The sequence below is a fragment of the Plenodomus lingam genome (assembly GCF_022343315.1).
Source record: "Plenodomus lingam strain CAN1 chromosome Unknown contig_26, whole genome shotgun sequence".
NCBI classification, from domain to species: Eukaryota; Fungi; Ascomycota; class Dothideomycetes; order Pleosporales; family Leptosphaeriaceae; genus Plenodomus; species Plenodomus lingam.
The window spans coordinates 2,201,145-2,224,516 of record NW_027093941.1 but is presented as its reverse complement, the minus strand read 5'-3'; the positions used below and the strand labels follow the sequence as shown (position 1 = coordinate 2,224,516).

At 45.0% G+C, this 23,372-nt stretch overlaps 7 protein-coding genes across 7 annotated transcripts; 4 read left to right on the top strand and 3 right to left on the bottom strand.

The window, feature by feature from the left end:
• Nucleotides 1-25: 25 nt before the first annotated feature.
• On the top strand, nt 26-1,322 carry IAQ61_007021 (uncharacterized protein; the record flags this gene model as incomplete). Its single annotated transcript, XM_066097403.1, has 4 exons — nt 26-134; nt 186-224; nt 289-386; nt 444-1,322. 4 exons carry the CDS (start codon nt 26-28, stop codon nt 1,320-1,322), a joined length of 1,125 nt encoding a protein of 374 aa, XP_065952880.1.
• Nucleotides 1,323-1,704: 382 nt separating this feature from the next.
• IAQ61_007020 (uncharacterized protein) lies at nt 1,705-2,322 on the bottom strand (the record flags this gene model as incomplete). Its single annotated transcript, XM_066097402.1, has 3 exons — nt 1,705-1,809; nt 2,052-2,135; nt 2,311-2,322. 3 exons carry the CDS (start codon nt 2,320-2,322, stop codon nt 1,705-1,707), a joined length of 201 nt encoding a protein of 66 aa, XP_065952879.1.
• A 112-nt stretch (nt 2,323-2,434) lies between these two features.
• IAQ61_007019 (uncharacterized protein) lies at nt 2,435-3,955 on the top strand. The gene is made up of 2 exons (XM_003845860.2): nt 2,435-2,785; nt 2,844-3,955. The coding sequence occupies exons 1-2, from the start codon at nt 2,541-2,543 to the stop codon at nt 3,439-3,441; spliced, it is 843 nt and encodes a 280-aa protein (XP_003845908.1). The 5' UTR covers nt 2,435-2,540; the 3' UTR covers nt 3,442-3,955.
• Nucleotides 3,956-4,173: 218 nt separating this feature from the next.
• On the top strand, nt 4,174-7,231 carry IAQ61_007018 (uncharacterized protein). Its single transcript, XM_003845859.2, has 4 exons — nt 4,174-5,385; nt 5,459-5,772; nt 5,823-6,110; nt 6,160-7,231. Exons 1-4 carry the CDS (start codon nt 5,205-5,207, stop codon nt 6,853-6,855), a joined length of 1,479 nt encoding a protein of 492 aa, XP_003845907.1. The 5' UTR covers nt 4,174-5,204; the 3' UTR covers nt 6,856-7,231.
• A 6,452-nt stretch (nt 7,232-13,683) lies between these two features.
• Nucleotides 13,684-16,228, bottom strand: IAQ61_007017 (uncharacterized protein). Its single transcript, XM_003845858.2, has 3 exons — nt 15,310-16,228; nt 15,216-15,261; nt 13,684-15,162 (listed from the first exon to the last, which is right to left on the bottom strand). The coding sequence occupies exons 1-3, from the start codon at nt 15,720-15,722 to the stop codon at nt 14,452-14,454; spliced, it is 1,170 nt and encodes a 389-aa protein (XP_003845906.1). The 5' UTR covers nt 15,723-16,228; the 3' UTR covers nt 13,684-14,451.
• Nucleotides 16,229-17,078: 850 nt separating this feature from the next.
• Nucleotides 17,079-19,613, top strand: IAQ61_007016 (uncharacterized protein; the record flags this gene model as incomplete). The annotated part of the gene is made up of 6 exons (XM_066097401.1): nt 17,079-17,137; nt 17,185-17,816; nt 17,865-17,945; nt 18,002-19,132; nt 19,188-19,265; nt 19,318-19,613. The coding sequence occupies 6 exons, from the start codon at nt 17,079-17,081 to the stop codon at nt 19,611-19,613; spliced, it is 2,277 nt and encodes a 758-aa protein (XP_065952878.1).
• A 213-nt stretch (nt 19,614-19,826) lies between these two features.
• IAQ61_007015 (uncharacterized protein) lies at nt 19,827-22,997 on the bottom strand. Its single transcript, XM_003845856.2, has 4 exons — nt 22,782-22,997; nt 21,902-22,730; nt 21,519-21,846; nt 19,827-21,472 (listed from the first exon to the last, which is right to left on the bottom strand). The coding sequence occupies exons 1-4, from the start codon at nt 22,951-22,953 to the stop codon at nt 20,171-20,173; spliced, it is 2,631 nt and encodes an 876-aa protein (XP_003845904.2). The 5' UTR covers nt 22,954-22,997; the 3' UTR covers nt 19,827-20,170.
• Between the last annotated feature and the right edge of the window lie 375 nt (nt 22,998-23,372).

Here is a 23,372-nt window from a genome sequence, read left to right as displayed (position 1 = left end):
ACATATAGCCCCATCATCCTACACGATGAACACCCGCCCTATTCTGGACTCGGATACCGGCCCATTCGTCCTGTCCGCCAGCTTCAACGCCCAGTCCACTTGCTTCTCAGTGGCTCTAGAATCTGGCTTCCGCGGTTAGTGGTGTCTTGTTCGAGTCCAGCACATAACTTCGCTGACCAGTACAGTATATTCTTCGCAGACATGCGAACAGAAGACTGCCCGTAGTAAGCCCACCCCCCACCTCGCCAGCCACCCCGCCCACTGCATGCTACTGACATGCGCCCTCAGAGTTTGGCGGCGGCATCGGCTGCGCTGAAATGCTCAGCACTACATCCTACATCGCCCTTGTCGGAGGTGGCAAGCAGCCAAAGTTTCCTCAGAACAAGGTCTGTCTCGAGGATACGGACTGGCAGCTTCTCAACGATACTGACATCATCTACGAGGTTCAAATCTGGAACGATGCAACGGAGAGAGTCACCACAGCCGTGGAGTTCAAGACGCCTGTACAGCGCGTGCGCATCTCGCAGACGCATTTGATTGTTGTCTTGCTGAACAAGGTCAGCATATACAAGATGAAGATTCCGCTGGAAAAGCAGGCCGACTACGAGACGGTCAACAATCCGTTTGGCTTGTGTGAGCTGGGCAAGGACATCGTCGCCTTTCCAGGCAGAACCGTCGGCCAGGTCAAGCTCTTCGATCTCAAGACGAGCAACGTGAGCATCATTCCAGCTCACGAAACCCCGCTTCGGGCACTTGCCATCAGTAAACAAGGGGATTTAATCGCAACCGCCAGCGAGCAAGGCACCCTCATCCGTCTATGGTCGTTTCCCTCTTGCACAAAGCTCGCAGAACTTCGTCGCGGCGTCGATCCTGCGGCCATCTTCTCCCTCGCCTTCTCACCAAACGGAAGAACACTTGCCGTCACCTCCGACAAGTCCACACTCCACGTCTTCGACCTTACGGCTGCTATCGCCGGTGCAGCTTCGAATACGGACCCCAAGCAGCACAAGTGGGGTATGCTGTCCAAGATTCCCCTCCTACCGCGCCACTTCTCCGATACATACTCCACAGCCTCAACCAAGTTCGAGATGGGTGAAGAACCGACAGCGTGGGGCCCCCACGCGAAATCCGCGACTATGAGTGCAGGCATCCCCGGTGTACCAGGCGGAAGACCGACCAAAGGGCTCCTCGGCTGGCTCGACGACAACACGATTGTGGTTCTTGGGGCCGGCCAGGGCCCACGATGGGACCGTTTTGTGCTGGGTATGGTGGACGGGCGAACAGCCTTTATCGATCACCAGTGGAAGCGGTACATCGACTAGGAAGCGACATTAACACCAAGGGGCCTTGGTACGCTGATCCTTTCTTCGTCAAATCGCCAGTGAACGGGAATTTGGAACTGCCATGGCATATGCCCAGCTGAGGATCTTGCTTCGTGGCGAGACAATGGTAGTATCGCGACCATGTCAGCGTTGTATGTTTTTTCTACTCTTCGTGGAGTGGCCGCACACTGTCGTGATCGGCCTGCACATCCCTGCGAAGAAATGCAGATAATGTGAGATGTCGAGGGCTTTTCCAATCGGACAGGTAGTGGTGATACTGTGCTCAAGGACTAGGCGCAAACGGACACACGGGCAAATGGGAGTTTTTGGGGATTTATTATTCAGATCTTTTGTACATATACCCCCAGCTGCATTCAAAGGGCTATTCTTTCAAACCGAGCATTTCATGTGATTGTCCAATCTCTGTTTTGTTCTCTTCCCACATGAATTCGGTCGGGACTTGGATACATTTCTTACATAAGGTATTCTATCCATTTTCAGTCTAAGCATTTGTCTGCGCTAGGTGAGGCAGGAATGTTTCTTGTTGTACCAAGGATGGTGGCCGTGGTCATTGGAAGTAGAGAGGGGAGTGGACAAGGGTGGGGGGAAGTTATCTGTCCTGGCAGAGTTTTGAATCACCCCATCTACACAGTTTATAAAGAATCCAAGTGTTTTTTGGAGGGGGTATTGATGTAGTTGTCTTGTACAGTATATCTTCTAGTTACTTACTATGGATAAGCAAAGACTGTTAGGGCCAGAGGGATGGTGGCTGTATGGGGTATTTGTGACTGTAAACTCGATCTTGAAGTGGCGCTGGTGCTGTGTTGCGATGGGAAGGGATGTAGTGTGTAGTGCGCACTGTCGTTGTGCAAGTACTGTAGCATACGATGGCTATGCTGAACCGGTCTCAACCTAACCGCAGATGAAGATGGTGATATTTCGTCATTCCTCTCTAAACTGGTGCACTTGCGACTCGTACAATACATACCCTGTCGAACATGAGGAGGTATTGAGTCGTGACAGATTCTGGGGGAATTGTCGAGAAGCATCGCGTGCACGTGCAAAGGTCTCATGACGCGCAATATAGCGCTGACATCACCCATCGCCCCCAGGCGCTCTTCAACCCTCAGACGCCGCCTTCTCCCACCATCCCACCGATTCTCCACGACGACGCGCTCACACTATCAAGAACGTCGCAAGCCTAAAACGATTTTCGCAATGGGCGCTTCCAAATACCAACATGTTCCCCAGCGGGACTCCTTAGACGAGGCCGCACCCGCTCTCTCGTACACGCAGCCGCCACCTAGCTACGAGGCTGCTGCGGACCCCCAAGAAGCGCTCCTACACGGCGTAGCGCGTGAGGAGAATGACAACCTTCCTGATGATTTCAAGTTTGGGGGTGTGGTCGCAGAGGCGACGCTGGATATTCGGATGGCTTTTATCCGCAAGGTGTATGCTATTTTGTAAGTACATGGTTCAGGCAGACAGCAAGGTTGCGCATATGCTGATGAGTGTATATAGGACGGTCCAGCTTTTGGCTACGGCGGCGGTAAGCTTCGTTGCGATGACATCGGCCACGTTCAAGCACTGGATCCAGACGAACGAGTGGATGATGTGGGTCTCGATGCTAGGCACGTTTGTCTTCCTCGGCCTTACGTTTTGGAAGCGCAAGTCGTATCCGACGAACCTCTTGTTCCTGGCTGGGTTCACAGCGATGGAGGCCTACTGCGTTTCGCTCATTGTGTCCTTTACAGACAGCAAGATTGTGCTGGAAGCCGTCATCTTCACGCTCGGCATCTTTGTAGCGCTGAGCTTGTTCGCCTGCCAAACCAAGTACGACTTTAGCGCGTGGCAGCCCTATCTGTTTGGCATGATCTGGGTCGTCATCCTGTTTGGCTTTATGAATGCCTTTTTCCCGTACAATTCCAAAGTCGAGCTTGGGTATGGGATTGTGTGCGCACTCATCTTCTCGGGCTACATTTTGTTCGACACGCAGATGATTATGCGACATTACCATGTGGAGGAGGAGATTGCGGCGGCGATTTCGCTGTACCTGGACATTCTCAACTTGTTCCTTGCGATTTTGCGGATTTTGAATTCGCAGCAGAATAACAACTGAGGGAGGGGGGTGTCTTTGGGTGCATTGATATGGGATGCAATTTTTTTTTTCTGTTTTGTACTCGGTTTTGGTCATGGGAATTTAGGTTTGCACAAGTTGGACCAGCAGAATGTAACAGTAGGATACGTCGAGTAGGTAATAGGGCGAGAGAGAAGGGTCGGGGTGGATTATTGGTACATGGTAGTTTTACACATGGTCCTTGTCACAATAGCTCGATGCTGTTCTTTCTACTCTACTGTAGCGTGGAGTAGAGTGCTCGTGTACCCACTTGTCCTTTGCATCCGGGCGGGCCCAATAGCAAAGCGCATGATTCGACAATGGCATGAGGGCCAATGGCGGGGTAGGTACGGTAGGAAGATGTACAAGTACTCTAGTAGAGTAGCCATCATAGTAAGCCCAGTCAGCAACGTGGCTCCTCGATTGGCCAGCCAAAAGATGAAACGTCCGAATGGGAAGGGGGCGGGCTGCAAGTGGGCAAAGTGGACAGGCAAGTGGGCAAGTCAGTGGTTCGGAAACAAAAGTCCTCACACATCGGATTGCTTGGCGCACATGGGTTTGTATTTTCTGCCCTGGCGGTGTCTATCGAGGTACCCGGTACTGCACTTGTTGCGTAACCGTACCCCAACCCAATGCAACGCAACCGTGTCAACACCACCACGGGCTTTTTGACTGTGTGGGCTGATAGGATGCCGTGGGGGAAAAGAAGAGAGAGGGGGGGGGGGGGAGAAAGAGATACTTGATGGATGTGGTTTTTCAGCATCGACGCCATCTTAGCCACTACCATACCATCTCCTGGTCTTTTCCCCTACTAACCTATCCATGCCAATGCAAAGATGCGCATACGACTAGCACCACGGCAGCACAGTTAGGCGAGTGCGCAGACCCGTTTTTAGTCCCGAAAAAAGTATCGCGCCTCTTCACAGACAACAAGACGACTGTCAATTGCTAGCGCCCGCGACACCTGTTCACCATTCCCGCCCCTCGCAATCATCCTTGGATGCCATTGGGGAAGATCAGCACACTCAGCACACTCACCAGACTCACCAGGCTCTTGAATCGGGCGATTGGGACAGCCAGCGGCCTTGTCTTTGCTGTGTGTGTGTGCATCGCGCTTGCCCCATCCACCAATTCCCAAACCCTACTGTAGCTAGATTCTTCTCTCCTCTTCCCACTCCTCCTCTTCCCCGTCTCCCCTCTCCCTCTCCCTCTCCCTCCTGCGAACCACACACCGCCTTCTTTCCCCCCCCCCCAAAGAAATCAACTCCCTCTGTCGCCATCTGTCAGCTCCCGCTTGCTTTGACCCCTCCCGCCGCCGACCACTTCCCACCCACGCCTGCGCCGGGACCACACCACCTCCCCCGCGCTGTACCTAGATCCTACGATACCCCATTCTTTTCTGTTGCTTGCTTGCTCTTCTTGCTGCACCTTGTCTCCGCGCCTCTCCACGCCAATGCCAGCTGTGTGCTGCTGAGACAGACACACACCACCCAGACACACCACCCAGACTTCAAGCCAACACAACTGAAAACAGCAGCGATCCTGGGTGTTGACCACCACGCCTTGCGACTACTGGCCCAGCTCGCGCCATCGGTCTGTGCTCCCCCGAGAAAGCACGCGTGCAACCTACCCTGCAAAAACTCCATCCATCCATTCATCCATTCACCCAGCCTGCCTGCCTGCCATCCTGTTCCTCTGCAACCACCGCCCACGATAGCATCGCAACTCGCATACCCCTCCCCCATAACCAGCCGAGACCGCCCAGTATGGCGACTACGTCGTCGTTGCCCAATGGCAATGGGCCCGTGAGCCATTCACATACGACAGAGAAGCAAGACCAAAAAACAGCAATCGCGCCAGCCCGGCGGAAAATGCAGGCCAAGAAGAAAGTGCAGGAGGATGGGCTCATGGCTTCGTTGTGCACCCTCATATGCGACCACCAAATTGGTCAGTCTTCCCCTCCTACAGTATGATCATGGTAGAAGATATCTCTGACCGAGAACCCTCCCCCGTCCAACAGGTATCTCTGTCAACCTCCTCTCCCTCCTCGCGTTAACACACATGTTCTTCCCCCGCGCCCGCAGTCGCACCACCAAATTCCTCAACATGTCTTACTACAACCCCGGCACAAACATGTACGGCTGTGGCATCGACGATCTGTACTTTGTCATGACATGGACCGTCATCTTCACGGGCGTCCGTGTCGCCGTCATGGACTATTTCCTCGATCCGCTAGCTAGACTCGGCGGTATCAGGACGAAGAAGGGGCTCGATAGGTTCAAGGAGCAGGCTTGGTTAATCGTATACTACACTGCGTCATGGTCGCTGGGCATGGTAGGTTCTGGCGGTCAAGGAGCTGAGAAGGAAGCGCTAATGATAGGCAGTACATCATGTACCACTCAGACTTTTGGCTGAATCTGCACGGTATCTGGAAAGGCTGGCCTTTCCGCGAAGTCGAGGGCCTGCTCAAATGGTATTATCTCGTTCAATGGGCATTCTGGGTCCAGCAGATACTTGTTGTCAATGTCGAGGAGAAGCGCAAGGACTATGCACAAATGTTTACACACCACATCTTCACGGTCGCCCTCATCTTCTTGTCCTACGGATACTACCACATGCGCGTGGGCATTGTCATTTTGGCCATGATGGACCTCGTGGACATTGTCTTGCCTGTAAGGGAAACTGCTCTCATTCAGGTCAGACTCGGGCTAACAGGAGCAGACTGCCAAGCTGCTTAAATACATGGGCTACACGACCGCATGCGACATTGCATTTGGTGTCTTTGTCGTCTCCTGGTTCCTCACCCGCCACCTCTTCTACATGATGGTCTGCTGGTCCATTTACGCCTACGCACCCGTCGACATGGCCCCCGGCTGCTACCTCGCCGACTCCCAATCCGCGCCTGTAGCCTTTATCCCCATGTCCAATACCAGCGCCTTCATTGCCCATGGCGGCAACGACCCGTGGGGCAACCTCTTGAAGGCGTATAGCGACCGCAATGGTCCGATTTGCTGGAACCCCAGCCTCCGATACTATTTCCTTGCCCTCCTTTTGACGCTGCAAGTGATTTGCTGTTTCTGGTTCGCGACCATTCTCAAGATTGTGTATAAGGTGCTAAAGGGAAATGCGGCCGACGACATTCGCTCCGACGACGAAGGCGAAGAAGACGAGGAGCTGGACAGCCAGCAGCCGCACAACTCGACGAGCACCCTATACAATCTGGCGACTACGTGCGGCGAAAGCGGCATGAGCGCCATGCCGCTCGAAGAAGAAGTGGGTGCCGACCAACTCTCGTTTACAAAGCTGAATGGCCGACGGACGCTGCGGCGAGAGAGCTCGAGAAGCAGCGGGATCAGCATTCCGAGCCATGCCGATCGCAAGGAATTGCTGGGTAGAATTGGCTGTGATAAGACCTAGCTGGCATGTTTCTCTCCTAGTGATATTTTTGAAGGAGGAGTGCATAAGGAGGGGAGGCTCTCGGCGAATCTGTGAGCATTTGTATTGTATTGCATGGCTTTTTTTTTCTCCTTTATCTTGCGATGATGATGATGGGGTTAAGGCGTTTTTTCGACAATATGTGGGTTGTGGATGTGGCATGACTTGACTTGACTTGGCTTGACTTGATTTGATTTGAGTGGGTGTGTGCATGGCAGGAAGGGAGGGCGCAGTTCATATAACCATGGAATTAGCGCTGCGTAAACTTGTATTTAGTATAGGGTTAGGCTATGCCAAGCTCTACTAGCTAGCTAAGCAAGGTTAACTAAATATTATACTATAAGATTTTATAACATATTCTAAACCTATTCTAAATATATTCTATACTAGTAATACTATAAGCTACTACTACTATACCTATTACTAATATATCCCTTATATCCTATATAAGTAGATTAAAATATATTTAGAATATATTCTTAATAGGTTATAAAAGCACTATTAATAATACCTTACCCTTAGCTATATCCTAGATAATATTAGGGTATAGCCTATAGTTAGCCCTAATAGGGTAGTTAAGATAAAGAGTAGAGAGCGCTACTACTATACTAAGATTAATAATAAGGGCACCTTATATAGAGTAAGAATAGGTTCTAAATATATTCTAAATAAGTTCTAATATTCTTAGGCTATTCTAGGTACTAGGGGCACTTTATATACCTATACTAAAAAAGATTATAGGCTTAATATAGCCTACTATAAGGTTAGTAGGGTTAAGAAAACTAGCTAGCCCTTTATAAGGGAGGTCTATAAAGTAAAGAGTAAATATATTATTAACCTATTCTTAACTTATTATACTAATATATATAGACTTCTATATAAAGGTTATATATAATTACTAGAATACTCCTTATTATAAGTTATTTAGAATATATTTAAAACTTATTACTAACTTATTTTATAGAAGTTCTCTAAGCCTAGCTAGTAGCTACTATAGGCCCTCCTATAAATACTAATACCCTTTTAAATATAATTTAGAAGAAGACTTATACTAGCTATAATAGTAATAAGGTATAGCCTGTAAGAACCTATTAAAAATATATTACTAACTTATTATAGCTTAACTTTATTACTATATCTACCCTACTAAGGATTTAAGGTTATTAGGTTCCTTATACTATTTATACTTATAATTATCCTAGCTATAGTAAGTTATTTATAATATATTATTAACCTATTCCTAATATATTTTAAGACTATTACTTTAATACTAGTATAGACCTTGCTAATTCCTACTAGAATACTACCTAGTTCTACTTATAGTATACTTTTATAGAGCCTAGGGAGGATAGGGAGGATAGAGAAGATACTAGAGAGGGGGAGGGAGATAATAATAGTAATAAGTAGGAACATGTTAAGAACATGTTAAGAATAGGTTCTAATAAATAATATATAATAGTATATAACCTAAAGGGGTAGTAGTAATTACTAAAATAAACTCTCTACTCTTCTCTTTTTTTTTCTATCTACTAAAAGTAAAGTACTATTTACTTTTATAGGGTCCTTTAATAGTATATAACTTTTTCTTTTTACTTTTATAGGTATTATAAAGCTTTAGTAGTCCCTTAGATTAAAGAAGAATCTAGTATTTATAGGTGTCTAGCTATAACGTATTATTAATATATTCTAAATATATTTTAAGAGACTAGACTTATATCTCCTTTTTACTACTTTTACTAAATATTATTTATAGTGTAAAGGGGAGTAACTATTTGCTCCTCTTCTTTACTCTCTACTTCCTCTTTAGCCTCTACTCTAGCTACCACTTCTTATTATAGACTAGCTATCTTAGAGGGTTCTTAAACCTTAAAGGAGGCACTTAGTATAGTCTACTCTACTAGCAGAGAATATATTATTAATATATTTAGAACACGTTCTTAAGTATTTACTATTAAGCTCCTATAGAAGATCCTTACTTCTATAATACCTTGTATTATAATTCTGCTATAGTTTACTAGGGCTATTTAAACCTTAGGATAATACCTCTTAAGGTAGTAGATAAGATTACCTCTATTAGAGAAGTAATACTAAAATAGTTATTAATATATTATAAACGTGTTCTAACTTGCATATATATATACTCTATAAAGTTCCTATACCCCTAATCTAGCTTAAATAGCCTAGTAGAAAAGCTTGCTAGGAAATACTATACACCCTTTATTTAGGTAGGATATTATAGGAGAGAATGCCCTAGTATTAGATAGAAGTAACTTAAGCTTAATATATTACTAGTATAAATCCTACTTAGTATTAGAATAAGTTTATAATATATTCCTAACACGTTCTATTATATACTAACTTTAAAAGATCTTTATAGACTATATTAACTAGTTATATCTAATAATATTAGGAAAGATAGATAGTAAAATAGTATTAAACTCTTAAATATAAAAAGTTCTTGTAGAGTGTAAGAAGAAAGAAGAAGAAAGAGAAGAAGAAAGAATATATATTTATCTACTTATATATACTTATATAATAGACTAGAATATATTAAGAACTAGTTAGGAACTAGTTACTATATTTATAGACTAACCCTACCTTATATAAAAAGTAGCTATCTCTTTCTTAAGTTTAAACTATACCTTTTGCAATTTAAATAGTGCCTTTTTCTATATAAGTTCTTCCTTATCTACCTCTAGCTTTTCTTTTCTCTCCTTTAGAGCCTAATTACTAAGAAGAGCCTTTTATTATAAAGTTTATAGTTATAGACTAATAATAAGTTAGAAATATATTATAAACGTGTTTTGTAAAGCATACCTTTAGGTTACTATTAGTAGAGGAGAAGAGCCTAGTAGTAGAGAAGATAGAAAAGGGGCTAGTAAACTTCTTTCTAATACTGCTCTACTACTTGCCCTCTAGCTTTAGGCTTTTAAGCGTGCTCTTTTATTTCTTATTAGGACTAAGATATATCTAGTTAAGTTAAATATAGCAAGACTTGCTTTATTATTATCTAGAGTATTATTATTATTATAGGACGTATTCTAAACATGTTCTAAACACGTTTTAATTAGTAAATATATATAACGCTAGTGTAAGACTTACTTTCTCCCCTCTAAAGCTTTTTAAGGTACCTTTACTTAAGCCTATTAGGAGTTCTATAGTTATAGCGTATTCTAAACTTACTCTAGGCTTTAAACTCTTTTATATCCTATAGATCTATCTAGTGTGTACTATATAATATTACTTATATAATTCTAATAGGTTAAGAATAGGTTATAAACTTACTTCTAAGTGGCCTTAAGAATACTTACATACTTACTAGTTTTATATCCTTTCTAGCCTACTTGCTTAGCTATATTTAAACAAGATTCTAGTTTTTCCTATACCTCTTTTAATATTTTACTATAGCATTGCATAATCCTAGTAGTAATTACTAGGTTTTTCTTATAAATTACCTAGTTTTAGGTATCTTTAGAGGGTTTGTGTTCTAATTATATAAGAATAAGTTAGGAACATGTTTAGAATAGGTTTAGAATATATTTACTTATATAAGAGGAGGTTAGTAAGCTAAAAGTATTCCTCTACTATTAATGCCTATAGTAATTTACTTAGATATAAAGAGGTAGTATTATCTAGCTCTCTTTTATATACTTTGTAAATACTTCTTTATAGATATACTTAACAAAATCTTATATAAGATTAAAGTTGCTAGCGCTAGTCACGCTTATAGGGATTAATTAACTAGAGATAGCGCCTAAGTCCTAGAAACAAGTTAGAAACATGTTATAAACAGGTTATAGTGCGCTATAAAACTTGCCTATTATCTACTTATTATATATATTAATAGTAGTCCTATAGAATCCCTATAAGTAAATATGCCTCTATAACACTTATCTTTTTATAAGTGCTTTACACTTCTAAAAGAAGTTAGTAATAGCAACTTAATATATCTTAGTTATATCCTTATCTATAATAATTTAGCTAAGTATAATAACTATAATATATTAGAAATATATTATAAACCTATTCTTAATACGTACGCTTCTTTTCCTATAGGTAGAAGATTACTATTAGAATCTCTGCCTATACCCTATATAACCTCTTATATAATATATCTATCTAGAACATATCTTAATCTAATAGAATTAATACCTACTCTTTAAAAAGGTAAATAATTAAGTTACCTAAGCTTAATATAAAGATTTGCTATATATACGCCTGTAGTAACGTGTTAGTAATATATTCTAAACCTGTTCTCTTACACTATGTATAGTTTTAGGATCCTAATACTTTATCCTTTACTTATAGTATACTCCTCTAAGGCTACTCTTAAATAGGAACTATAGAAGCTTTTTACGCTTTATAATACGCAAGATTTTATCTTTATTTATAAAGCTAATATATATTTCTTTAATAGAATAGAAACCTTTAAGTTAGAGATAGGTTTAGAGCTAGGTTAAGTTTAGGAACTAGGCTATAATAAGTTAGGAATATATTTATAACAGGTTATAAATAACTTATATTATATAAGCTATAGAGTAAGCATAGGCTATAACACCTTTACTACTTCCTTAATATTACTATTAGATAGTGTTAAGGGAGGAGGAGGTATATATATATATATACTAAAAGAAATAATAGTAAAAAAAGGTATTACTACTATATCTATTAGTATAATTACTTAAAAGGTAACTTTATATAGGATTTTAAATAGAGATCCTTACCCTTATAGATAATTAACGCCTAGAATATATTAGGAACGTATTAGGAATAGGTTGCAATATGCCTACTACACTTCTTTATCTAGCTTAACTATAGCTTAACTACAGAATATAAAGTAGGACTACTAGAAAGATTTAATATCTCCCTAGTTAGAAGACCTTATAGATATATAGAGTCTACCTCTAGTAGTACCTAACTAAAATAATATTTTTTCCTAGTAGTAGATATTAGGCTATAGTTCTAACAGCTAATATATAGTTAAGCCTATTCTATAATTTACTAACTTATTATTAACATGTTTTAAATATATTTAAGTTTTGCTCCCTACCTAATTTACTATAGTCTTTATTATAGGATAATAAGACACCTAGTAGTCCTTATAAATCCTTAAAGAGAAGCGCTTAATAAGGCTATAATAATAGCTTCTTATTTATAGTTCTCTTTATAGAATTTTCTTAGGTACTATACTTTTTAAGGTTTAGATCTAATTATATAATATATTATTAATAATATAATAAGAACACGTTTATAATATATTCTTAAGATACTTACACGCTTTTACCCTAGAGTATTAGTATTTATACTAGCTTGCTAGCTAGCTATTAAAGAATAGTAAAGTTGTAGGCCTATTAAGATAGATAGACTAGTAGGAGTATTATACCTACTAGAATTAGAACAATTTAAGAATGTATTCTTAACATGTTACCTATATAGCCTATATAAGCACCTCTTCTCTTATTAGGTAAGAGCTATCTTTATATTGCTAAACTAGTATTATATACCTATACCCTTAGCTATATAATTAAGGGTATACTAGGAGAATAGCTATATACTTAATAATTGCTAGTATAAGTAGTAGTCCTTAACTATTACTATAAGTAAGGTATATATTATACCCCTGTAACGTGTTACTAACCTATTCTAAACTTGTTCTATTTACTTTTACTTACTTTCTTAATACTACTACTACTATCCTCCTCTAGCACTTTATATAGTTACCTAAATTTATCTCTAATATTACTATCTAGTTTAGATATATTATCTAGTACTACTATACTAAACTCTAGTATAGTATTTAGGAACGCCTATATATTATTAAGAATAGGTTTAGAATATATTTAAAAAAGATAGTAATAAAAACTACGTTTACTTACTTAAATTACCCTAATTTATACTTAACTATAGGCTAGTTTATATAACTATAAAAATTTGCCGCTGTAACGTGGACTTAAACCTATAGGGATATTCTAACCACTCGGAGTAAAGCCCAAGTCGCCCGACGCTAAACCCATGGTCATATGACATGCCACCACGCAGGAAGGACGTTGTGATGTGATGGAGGGTTAAATGTGGGCATGGGCATGGGTATGGGCATGGGTATGGATGTAGGCATAGGCATGAGATGGGTATGATGGGCTAGGCATGGATCAATGCACAATGCACATTGGACTATTGATGAATTGCAAGATGTACATTGGACTATTTATGAACGTACATTGAACAACTGATGAAGACACATTTTACAAGTGATGAATTTTATGTGAGTGCATGCTGGTTTTAGTCTTTTATTTTTTTTTGGTGGAATCGGGAGGGGGAGGTGGGGTGTAGGGGATATAAGGGGGATGTAGGGGGGAATGCAGTAGAATACTTGTACTAAGATATATATTCATCTATTACACTTTGCAACGTGCTGATTTGCGGATTTTGATTTGTGGATTTTGATTTGCCATTTACAATTTGCGATCTGTGATTTCTACTGTGCTGATTGCTGCTTTCTGATTTGTGATTTCTGATGCCTGATTCCGTTTCTTAGCGGATGGGTAGGAGGGCTAGCGTTTTACTATTTCAATCTTGCAGTCTTTTCATCCTCGTCTTTCCAATCCACGTCAACAATTTACATGTAAGAGAAGTTTATTAAATCTAGGCCAAGACGATTTTTGGAATTGCAGGAGGGTTGCAAGGGGAAGGGGAGGAGAGGGGAGCGGAGATGAGAGATGGAGAGGTAGAGGGAGTGATGTAGGTATAAATTTGCAATTTTTGCTGACCTCTTTGTGTGTTGGTGTTCATGTGCACGTTTGTATTCGTGTACGGTTATGTTTATATTTACTTATGTTTACATTTGTGATATCCAATACATGACATTCACTATCCAATCCTCCATACCAACTCATCAATCAACAAATCATACCCCCCCCATCCTCCTCAAAGTACATCACCCATCTGCCCATCATCACATTACCGCATCTACACCCCACCACCCAACCTTCTCCCCCTTCCCTCTAACCCGACCTTTACACTCAACCAACTCACAATCCCTCACCTCGGTCTCGCTCCCGTAGCGGCTTTTCATGTGCAGCGCAGTGGTAGACGGGGTGTGACATTACGCGCCCATGTCGAGGTATAGGTAATGGTACCTGCTATCAAACTTCCTAACAGCCGTCGTACTTCTTCTGGCGTATAGCAGGGAGGTTCTACCCAGGAGAATGGATCTGCTTGGAAGGTGGAAAGGGGTGGGGGCGTGGGTGGGTGTGGGATGTGAAGGTTGGGGTGATTGGCACCGGTCTACCCAACAGCAGAGCTACCGTATGCTTGCTTGTTCCAGCGTTGGTAACGCAGGCTGGAAACGCACGGTCGTCGTATGATATACGCTGAAATCCATGGCCTTTGAACGCTCATGAGGCCATTCCTATCAAGCCATGCGACCCATTCCCAACCAGGACAATGTCACAGAATTCGCAACACCAGCTCAGGCATTCGGGACCACACTCGTCCATCCCGCCCCGTGCAATAAAATTCCATACGCCATGGCTCTACCCCCGGTCACAGGGACACCGCCAGCCTGCACCGTCATACCGTTCAAGTATTCGACAGCCCTCTGCGCGAACCCCAACTCATCTTGCGACTGCTCTTCTTCTCCTTGGGCGACTGTCGAGCAGACGAATCCCTATCCTTGCTATACTCGATAATACGCTTCATCTCGTCAAGCCTGGCCTGGTTACGAGGCTGCAGCACCGTCTCGTCGACATTGTGCTCGAGCAGCAAGGCGACAAATTTGCGCTGGTTGCATTCGACGGCTGCGTCCAGCACGCTGGCGGGCTCCGAGTCTTGCGCGTTGATGTCGGCGCCAAAGGAGAGGAGTGTGAGGCCGAGTTGGACGTCGCCACGCTGGGCGGCGAGATGGAGGGGTGTGCGTTGGGAGGTGTTTGTGGATTGGGCGAGGGTGGAGGCAGCGGGGTGTTGTTGGAGGGTTTTGCGGATTTGGTCGATGCGTGAGGGGTCGCCGTCGCATTTTGTTAGTTCGAAGTGGAAGTCAACCCATTCGCTGTTTGGCTTGGGGGGGATGGAGTCGTGGGTGGAGAGGATGCTTGCGTTGTCGTCGGATTGGAGGTGCAGTGCCTGCGAGGAGCTAGAGGAAACTGAAGGCCGTGATAGTGAGGTTTCGGTGGAGGATCGTCGCGGAATAGTACCTGCGTCGTAGGCGAGGAGGGTCTCTGCATTGGAAAGCGTTCGGTTGAGTGACTGGGCTGTGATTTGGTGCAGGTCCGTGGTAACGGTGGTGACTTGCTGCTGTATGTTGTGAGTGTGTATCAATCTGTTATATCCATACGTGCAACACTTACAGCTGCCATGACTTCAGACAGACGACGATGAGCCGACGCGACATCTCTAGTATTGCGTCAGAGACTGGGCTGCAACTCGAAGACTCATACTCACAGACTGATACCGGTACGTATGAAGTCCATGTAGTCATGTATGTCGCTCATGGCAAGGTCGATGTCATCCTTCACCTTGTCCATTCCTCTCTTCAGCGCGGCTTTCTGTATAAACGATGTTGATTCTTTAGACGGTAATTCGTACAACATGTTCTGAATGTCTCGTAACCGGTCTCGACATCGCAAAAGGTAGTTGCGAATATATCTTGAGTGGTCGTTTTCCTGCTCAGCATCTGCTCGCCTGTACGTGCTTTCGACCAGCTTGATCAGCTTGTGGAGGTCTTTGAACCTGAGGAGCAGTCTGTCCACCACCTTATCCACCAGGTGGACGTTTTTAATATACGAGATCGTCTCCTTGATGATGGCGATGGAGACGGTCGCGATGGTGATTATGCTCGAGACCGGCTCAGCCATGATGGCCTCAAGCTATGAAAAAGGCCCCACGATCACGACTACAGATATCAGTGTGCTGTGGATACTTGACCAAGTTTGGTGGTTTAAGCGTGAAGTGCGGCAAGCGGGATGATTAAGTGGAGAATGGTGTGACGGGTTGACATGTAATGGTAAAGGCACGCATACATGATGCATCTGGAAAGAATTAAGTAGTTCCGAGGTGGCTGAGCAAGACGCGTGGTACAGACTGGTGACGAGGACTGAACGCCCTTTTGACCAAGGCAGCAGGAAAGGCAAGTGAAGAAACTACAGCGGTCCAAAAAACCTCGGGACTGCAATAAAGTCTCTCCGCCCAGAGGCCAGTAACTTGATCCTTCGAGTGGGAGACCAACTCCTGGCACACATGTGGTAATTACTCAAGTAGAATAGGATGCGGGGAAGTTCGTCAGAGGTGGACCTGCGCCTTTGCGCAGGAGAGCGCTTTCCAGTGACCGACGCCGTAAGAGCATTGGGGGCCTGAAATCTGTCCCGACCTTGGAACAAATAAGAGAATCCTCTCGCGCCCGCTAGTAAGAGGAAACCAGGCAAATGCTCAGCCCTGTACATTTGGCGTCATGTGTCACCCTGGCGACATGCACATCGATCTGGCGTAAGCTGTGGTGGCCATTTCACAGATGTGACCTTTTTCGGATGCTTGGGTGCGATCTCGATCCCGCCCGAACAGGCGCCGGGACAATCCGTGAGCTTGACAAGACTTCATCCACGCCGAAGAGAGAATGTTGCGGTGGTGACAAAAGGTCCTGGGGTGAAGTCATGGAGGCCGGGGCCCTTGGAGTGAGGTGGACGCCATGTACAGACGAGATAGGGCAATGGCACACTCTAACCGAATCGGGCTTGGGTAGGCGACATTCGGCATGGCGGGGACCCCTCATTACCCAGAGCCAACCACATCCAGACGGCATCATTCACGAAAACTCCCGAGCCCGTCTTGCATTGGGGGCCGTACCTTGTAGCGTTGTGCAGGACGTCTTATGTTGTCAGACTCCTGTTTGTAGCACTGGCATAGCCACCATCCAACCTTGTGGCTGGTCTTGGGTTTGCCTTAAGGCAGACTTTTGGCTGAAAAATAAAAAAGGCGAGATGCTCTTAACCAGCCTCTTTCTCGTGACCCATGGCCGTGCTCTGGTCCCATGTCTATTGAGAGAAAACACTAGCTATCAGCATTATATTTCGACAGAGTTGGCCCCACCAAACAAGTTCTATGGTGTACTCTCTGGCTACATCGCGTTTGCAAATTTGATACCTTTCGCCACTTTTGTCTCACCCAGACTCGGTTGTCAACTAAATCACTGAACCCACGCTCAATTGGCCAGAGCCATGCTGGGTGATAGAAAGTTTGAAGCTGCTACTCAGCGTTCAACGGGCGCAAGGCAAACGTTCGCGATCCCAAGCCTGCTTCCTGAAGTCTACTCATCAAAGACAGCATAGACAATCCCTTCTTGACTTTCGACGATTCACGCGAAGACCCAACCACAGGTCGTACCGAGCTTGAAGCGTACGTCTGGCAATTTGCGACCGAGGCAGGGTTGGCCGATCGATATGAACTGCTCAGATTCGGCGCCCGACTGGCTCGTGACAAGCATGAAGCAATGACCCGATATGCTGGTGAGATTACGGATCCTGAGAAGATGCTCCTGCAAACCGAGAAAAACAAGCAAAGTGGCTTTTGGAGGCAATCAAAGTTCTTTCGTGCTACAATCATAACTGCAAGTCTCGGAGGTATGATACAAGGGTGGACACAGAGCGCCAACAATGGAACTGCCTATGGAATGCCAGATGAATTCGGCTTGTGCTTCCGAGGCGACGACTGCAGTTCCTCAGATCTGTGGACGTTTGGCATGCTGAATGCTATACCCCTGCTATCGGCTGGTTTGTTTGGCACTGTACTAGCAGATCCCCTCCAGGAAAACTTCCTGGGCCGGCGAGGCAGCATCATGGTGTCTTGTGGTATTACTATTGCCTCGACGATCGGCGCCTCTGTTACGCATACAGTCGGCCAACTAGCAGCCTGTCGGGCGATAAATGGTATAGCTCTTGGTGCGAAAGCATCTATCAGTGAGTGAGCCAGCCAAAAAAGAAGTGCGCCGTACTGATAGCAACTAGCCCCTATCTACTCCGCAGAACTATCCCCAGAGCATATTCGGGGCGCGATACTGGCGAACTGGCAATTGGCTGATGCTGCAGGTACTTAAGAATGGGAATCTCATTACCAATTTGCGATGAATCACTGACCACTACAGGCATATTTTTTGGCTTCCTTGCGAACCTCCTCATAGTCATCTACGTTGAAGACAAGTTCAAGAGCTGGAGAATATTGACCAACACAGTACTTATTCCGACAGTCCCACTTCTCGTAATGATCTATCTGATGCCCGAATCACCCCGATACTTGATGAAGCACGGCAGATACAGAAAGGCCCTTGAAGCATTCGAACAAGTCCAAACCACATCACTTCTCGCCAGCCGGGACTTTATCTATGCACATGCACAGCTCGACTTTGAAAGCAGGTTGATGAGGGGAAGTGCGAAAGAGCAGGGCAATCTGGCTCAGCGTATCGATATCAGCACTCAGAGTCTTTCCGGCGGTCTTGCAGATTCCCAATTAATCTCACCGAACGATTCCGTATCGCAAGGACAGTCCATCGCAGCACCAACAAATGATATCAATCTACAACTACCTTTATCCTCTCGAGGAACCGTTCAAAGTTCCGCCCTACAAACCACACAAAGCCAAGAACCTACTATCGAACTGAGGGACCTCCCGACTGATCTTCGTCACCGAACCAGTGACGTCTCCAGTCTGGATATCGACTGGATTCAGCGCGCAAGAAAGAAACGAAACCCATACTCCTATCACATTGGAGTGACTGGCTACTTCAAGCGCCTAGTTCAGCTAATCACGAAACAACGTTGCCGACGCGCGCTGCTGAGTGCCTCGATCTCCATGATCAGCCAGCAAATGACCGGGGTCAACACCATAGCCTTCCTAGGCACTGTAGTCTGGGAAAATTCTCTAAATGTCTCTTCTGGCCCCGAAGACACAAACATCGGCGCTCAGACCGGAGCTATAGTTGGTCTTACCAAAGACACGGCCCAGACGGCAGCGATAATTGGTCTTGCGTTTGGAGCGGCCAACTACGTGTTTGGACTTCCGGCTTACTGGTTATCTGATGTCATAGGCCGCTCCATCATGTTAGCACTAGGTCTCCCGAATATGGCGTGGTCGATGCTGGTTTTTGCATTCTTGTTCAAGATCGAGGGTGAAGCTAAGGTCCCGCTCGTCAGTGTCTTTGCTATTATTTTCACGGCGTTTTATGCACCAACGGCAGGTACATCGCCATTTTCGATTTCGGCCGAGGTGTTCCCTTTGGGTAAGTAAACTCGAAAAATACAATCTCAAAGATACAAACTGATAATGATACGCAGTATCGAGAGAGGTCGGTATGGCAGTGTCGGTCGCCGTAAACCTGCTAGGTGCAGGCATTCTAGTCCTTGTGTTTCCATGTAAGCACATCAATTCTATTCAATTTCAAACATCAGCATTAATTCCTACCAGTCTTGATGAACAGTATCAACATCACGGGCGCGCTGTCGATCTTCGCCGGACTGAATCTCGTCGCGTTTGTGTTGGTATACCTCTTTGTACCGGAGACGAAGATGCGAACCTTGGAAGAGCTTCAGTACACGTTTGACCTGCCTACAAGATGGCACGTTGAATATCGAGCTGGATATATCCGAAAACATGTGGTGAATAATTGGTGGCGATATGTGACGCGGAAGCAGGTGGCGCCGCCGATCCCATTTTATGAATGGGCGCGGATTACTTACGATCAGAAGGAGGGAGGCAATTAGGGACTCAACGTAGCGACATTTCGGCTTAATCTTGTGGTCTATGGGTTGCTAGTCCCAGTATTTTTAATCAAAATTTAGGCCTTACAATATCTATCAGGGTCTTCGCTGTCGCATAGTTCACCTCGAGTCAGCTTTGGTTCGATATGCGCCTGTTGCGAGCGAAGCACATCTGCCATACGGGCATATTTGCGAGTAGCGAGAAGAAACAACGTAAGCAATGAATTCATGTTATTCTAGTATTTCATGAGCTTCAGGATATCTTTCGCACGTCCCAGATCACCAATGAAGTCATTTCAGTGATAATCGGAATATTACTCAAGTTATTACAAATCTACAATATTTCCAAATACCAAAAAAATGCAAACAGAAAGCACCATTACGTATCGCATGTTTATTACCAGGTGCATTCTCCCATTTCAACTCAGCCCTCTCAGCACCATTCATCGATACTTGCCTCAGATTCCACCCTCAGCCACATCATCTACATCCTCGTCTTCGAACCCGAGCTCCTCATCTTCAATCTCGAAATCGCCATAGCCAGCATCAGGCTCCTCATCCTAGAATCCAATTTCATCATCCTCCAATTCAGACCCATCTTCCCCAAGCCCCGAATTTTCATCTTCAAACCCTGACCCGTTTTCATCATCCAACTCGTCATCTTCCTCTTGGCCACCCTCGTCAAAGTCTTCATCATCACTTTGCCCCAAACTGATACTGTCATCAGACGACGCCTCAACATTGATAAGTCCCCCCTGGTCGTTTTGAAGTTTTGAAAGATCGATTCCTGGCTCCGGTTCCAGAATCCAAGCTCCTATCGCCCGATGAAAGATACTTCCATCTTCGAGCCGAGGTGGGGCGGGCTCGCCTTGCATCTTAATAAGCTGCATGCCCCATCGGCATGCATGTTCCAAGGCTTCTCCGGTGCTCTGGAGATCATACCAAGGATTACTTGTGTCGTTGGGACCTTCGCCCCATAAGAAAGACAGGAAATAGCGTATGGCATCGCTTAAGCAGATGTATTTATTCTGATCCGCGAACGCGTGATCATGGTCGCGGACTCGTTTATCATTAGAAACGTAGACGGGGTGGGAGGGGTCAATCTCTTTGCAGATTTTCGAGTACAAATGTCGCCATGCAAGAGTGAGAGGATGTGGGTCTGTGGTGTCCTGATAACTGACATATCCTGCTGCATAATCCTTGTCTTTCATAGGTATACTATTGATGTAATCGCGAATGCCTTGCATTACTACAAACGCATCTTCGGGGGATGGACGGGGGTAGCGGTCTTTGTCCGCCCACTGATTAATGAGATCATCGTATGTAGTACGATCGACTTGAGCAGCAGCCGTACGACGTTTCTTGACTGGTCGTGTGAACTGTTGACCAATCGCATAGGCGGCATTCCTATCATCGAGCCCATACTCTGGTCGAAAGTCATGCAGAATATTCTCTCCAGTGTTACTGAATTCATCGCGATGCAGTCTGTCAAGTGACGTTAATCGTTCCTGAGCAGTTTGCAGAACGGTGTCCACATCAGGCCGACCTGCGGGATGATATCGCAGACAGCTCTGCACAAAGCGACAAAGTTCGACGCTGTACTCTGTGGGAATTTCCGAGCTTTCAAGGTCTGATGGAAACAGACTATCCTGAGGATTACAAGCCCCTTCTCTAACAAGCCTTGGGTCTGTGGAAAATTCCTTTGTTCTTCGTATGAGATATTGATCGAAGGCATCAACTCCTTGAGTCGCTTGCATGAGTTGCCATGCAATCAAACCGACGCTCCAGATATCACTCCTTTCTGAACAAGGCCACTTGCTTGGAATATAATCTTGTGCCGGGTTTTCAACAAATCTTCGCTCCTACCAAATTGTAAGCTATCGGCCTTCAATTAAAGTAATCACTTACGGGCGAAGTCCATATAATGGTTCCGTCAAGAGCTTCATGCTCACGGTCGCTTTCCTTTACTCTCGATAGTCCAAAATCAAATAGTAAGACTCTTGGATAGGTAGGATACTTGTCATTTCCCTCAACAATCATAATATTGATGTCCTTGATATCGTTATGTAGGATCGGAGCCCAAGTGGAATCTTCTGGTGGTTCTGCAGGCTCAAAGGGCTTGTTCGAAGGTAAACACTGGCCAGTCTTCAAGACTAACAGCCCTTTGGCTAGTTCGCCCAAAACGTACCAGATGAAGTGTTCTGATACGATTTTCTTCCTGCCATCCGGGCCGGGTCTAGGTTCGATGTTAGCCACCTATGTTCGGTTTAAAAAAGCTCCCTGAGGCTTACAATAGACTGTCATGGGACTCGGGGATGTTTCGCAATGTCCCAAGTGGCGCAAAGTCGCTGTACATGAAGTATTCTGTCATCTCCATTTCATTTATATCTGTTCCTTCGATAATGCGTTTCCTTTTGAGTCTCTTGCTATGTCCACGCAAGGGCAATATATGTGTGCATTGGGCAGGTCGCAGTAACTCATTTATACGAATCTCATCTTCAGCCTCGGCCTCGTATCCTGGGTACGGTCCTACCCATTTTGCAACAATTTGTTCCTCGATATTGTTCGTCGGCGAGACTCGAACGAGGAGCCAGTTCGCCTTCCATGGTGTGCCTCTATCGCCTCTTCTAGAGCTGGCGATAATGCGTGCGAAGGTCCATGGCCCGTCCTCACTCCTATACATGTGTTTAAGTTGCCCATGCGTTGGTGCTAGCGGTTCCTCATCTGGTCGGTCTGCACGAAAGGGTGGCGATAGCTCGCCCGAAGAAGGTGTACCTGGGGGGGCCGCTGTTGGAACTCTTGGACCTACTGGTCGTATGGGAGTTGTTTGAGGTCCTGGTTGCGGCATATTTGTCCGAAGTCCAGCCTGTGTGGAAGTGGTTTGAGTTCCTGCCTGTGTGGAAGTGGTTCGAGGTCCTTGTTGCGGAGAAGTTTGAGTTCCTACCTGTGTTGAAATGTTTTGGGGTCCTGGTTGCGGGGAGATTGCGGGCTCCGATGGTAGTGGAGGAGTTGCAACTTCCTGGGGCCTGGGCAACATGGGCTTACTCTTCCTCTTTTTGGACCAGTAATCCATCCTTCTTTGCCAGAGGTCCTGGATATCATGGCCTGTTTCAAATGGGCCTTGATGATCGTTAAACAGAGTTCACAGCTTGTGCGTGCTCTCGCACGTACCTGCTTTGCCCTGAGCCATATCTTTACGCCATTTGATAATCACATCGAGAAAGGCTGCTCTTTGATATACACGCTGTATTTGGTTGTATAGATTTTCATCCACCTCATCAAGACTTTCATATACTGTGGCACCGCCTTGCTGGACCACGTTAGGGCGATTCGGCGCTGCCATTGCTGCTGAGTTCAATCGAGACGAAAGATACGACCGTACTCGCACGGAAATGGGCGATGGACTTCTATATTAAACCAGTCAATTCGACTTGATCAAAGACATGATTGCTCCCAGCCGGCTTTGTTGTATATCCGCATTTGTCAACGGGTTAGTGACAAAGGCGCACTTGAGGACTTCCCTTGGCTCGAATGGATAGATGGTTAGCGCGATAATCATGTTACTACTATGACGGACAACGGCGGTCTTTCATGGTCCGGAATTGGCTATTACGCCTGCTCGAAGACGTATCATATCTTGTAGCTGCTCCTGCATCTCCTTACCAACGTATCGGTCAGCGCAGTCACGGCGGACAACGAACAATGGTTTATCCTATGTCATTTTGTTTTGAGGTGCACAAGATGTCATTTGGAAAATATGGG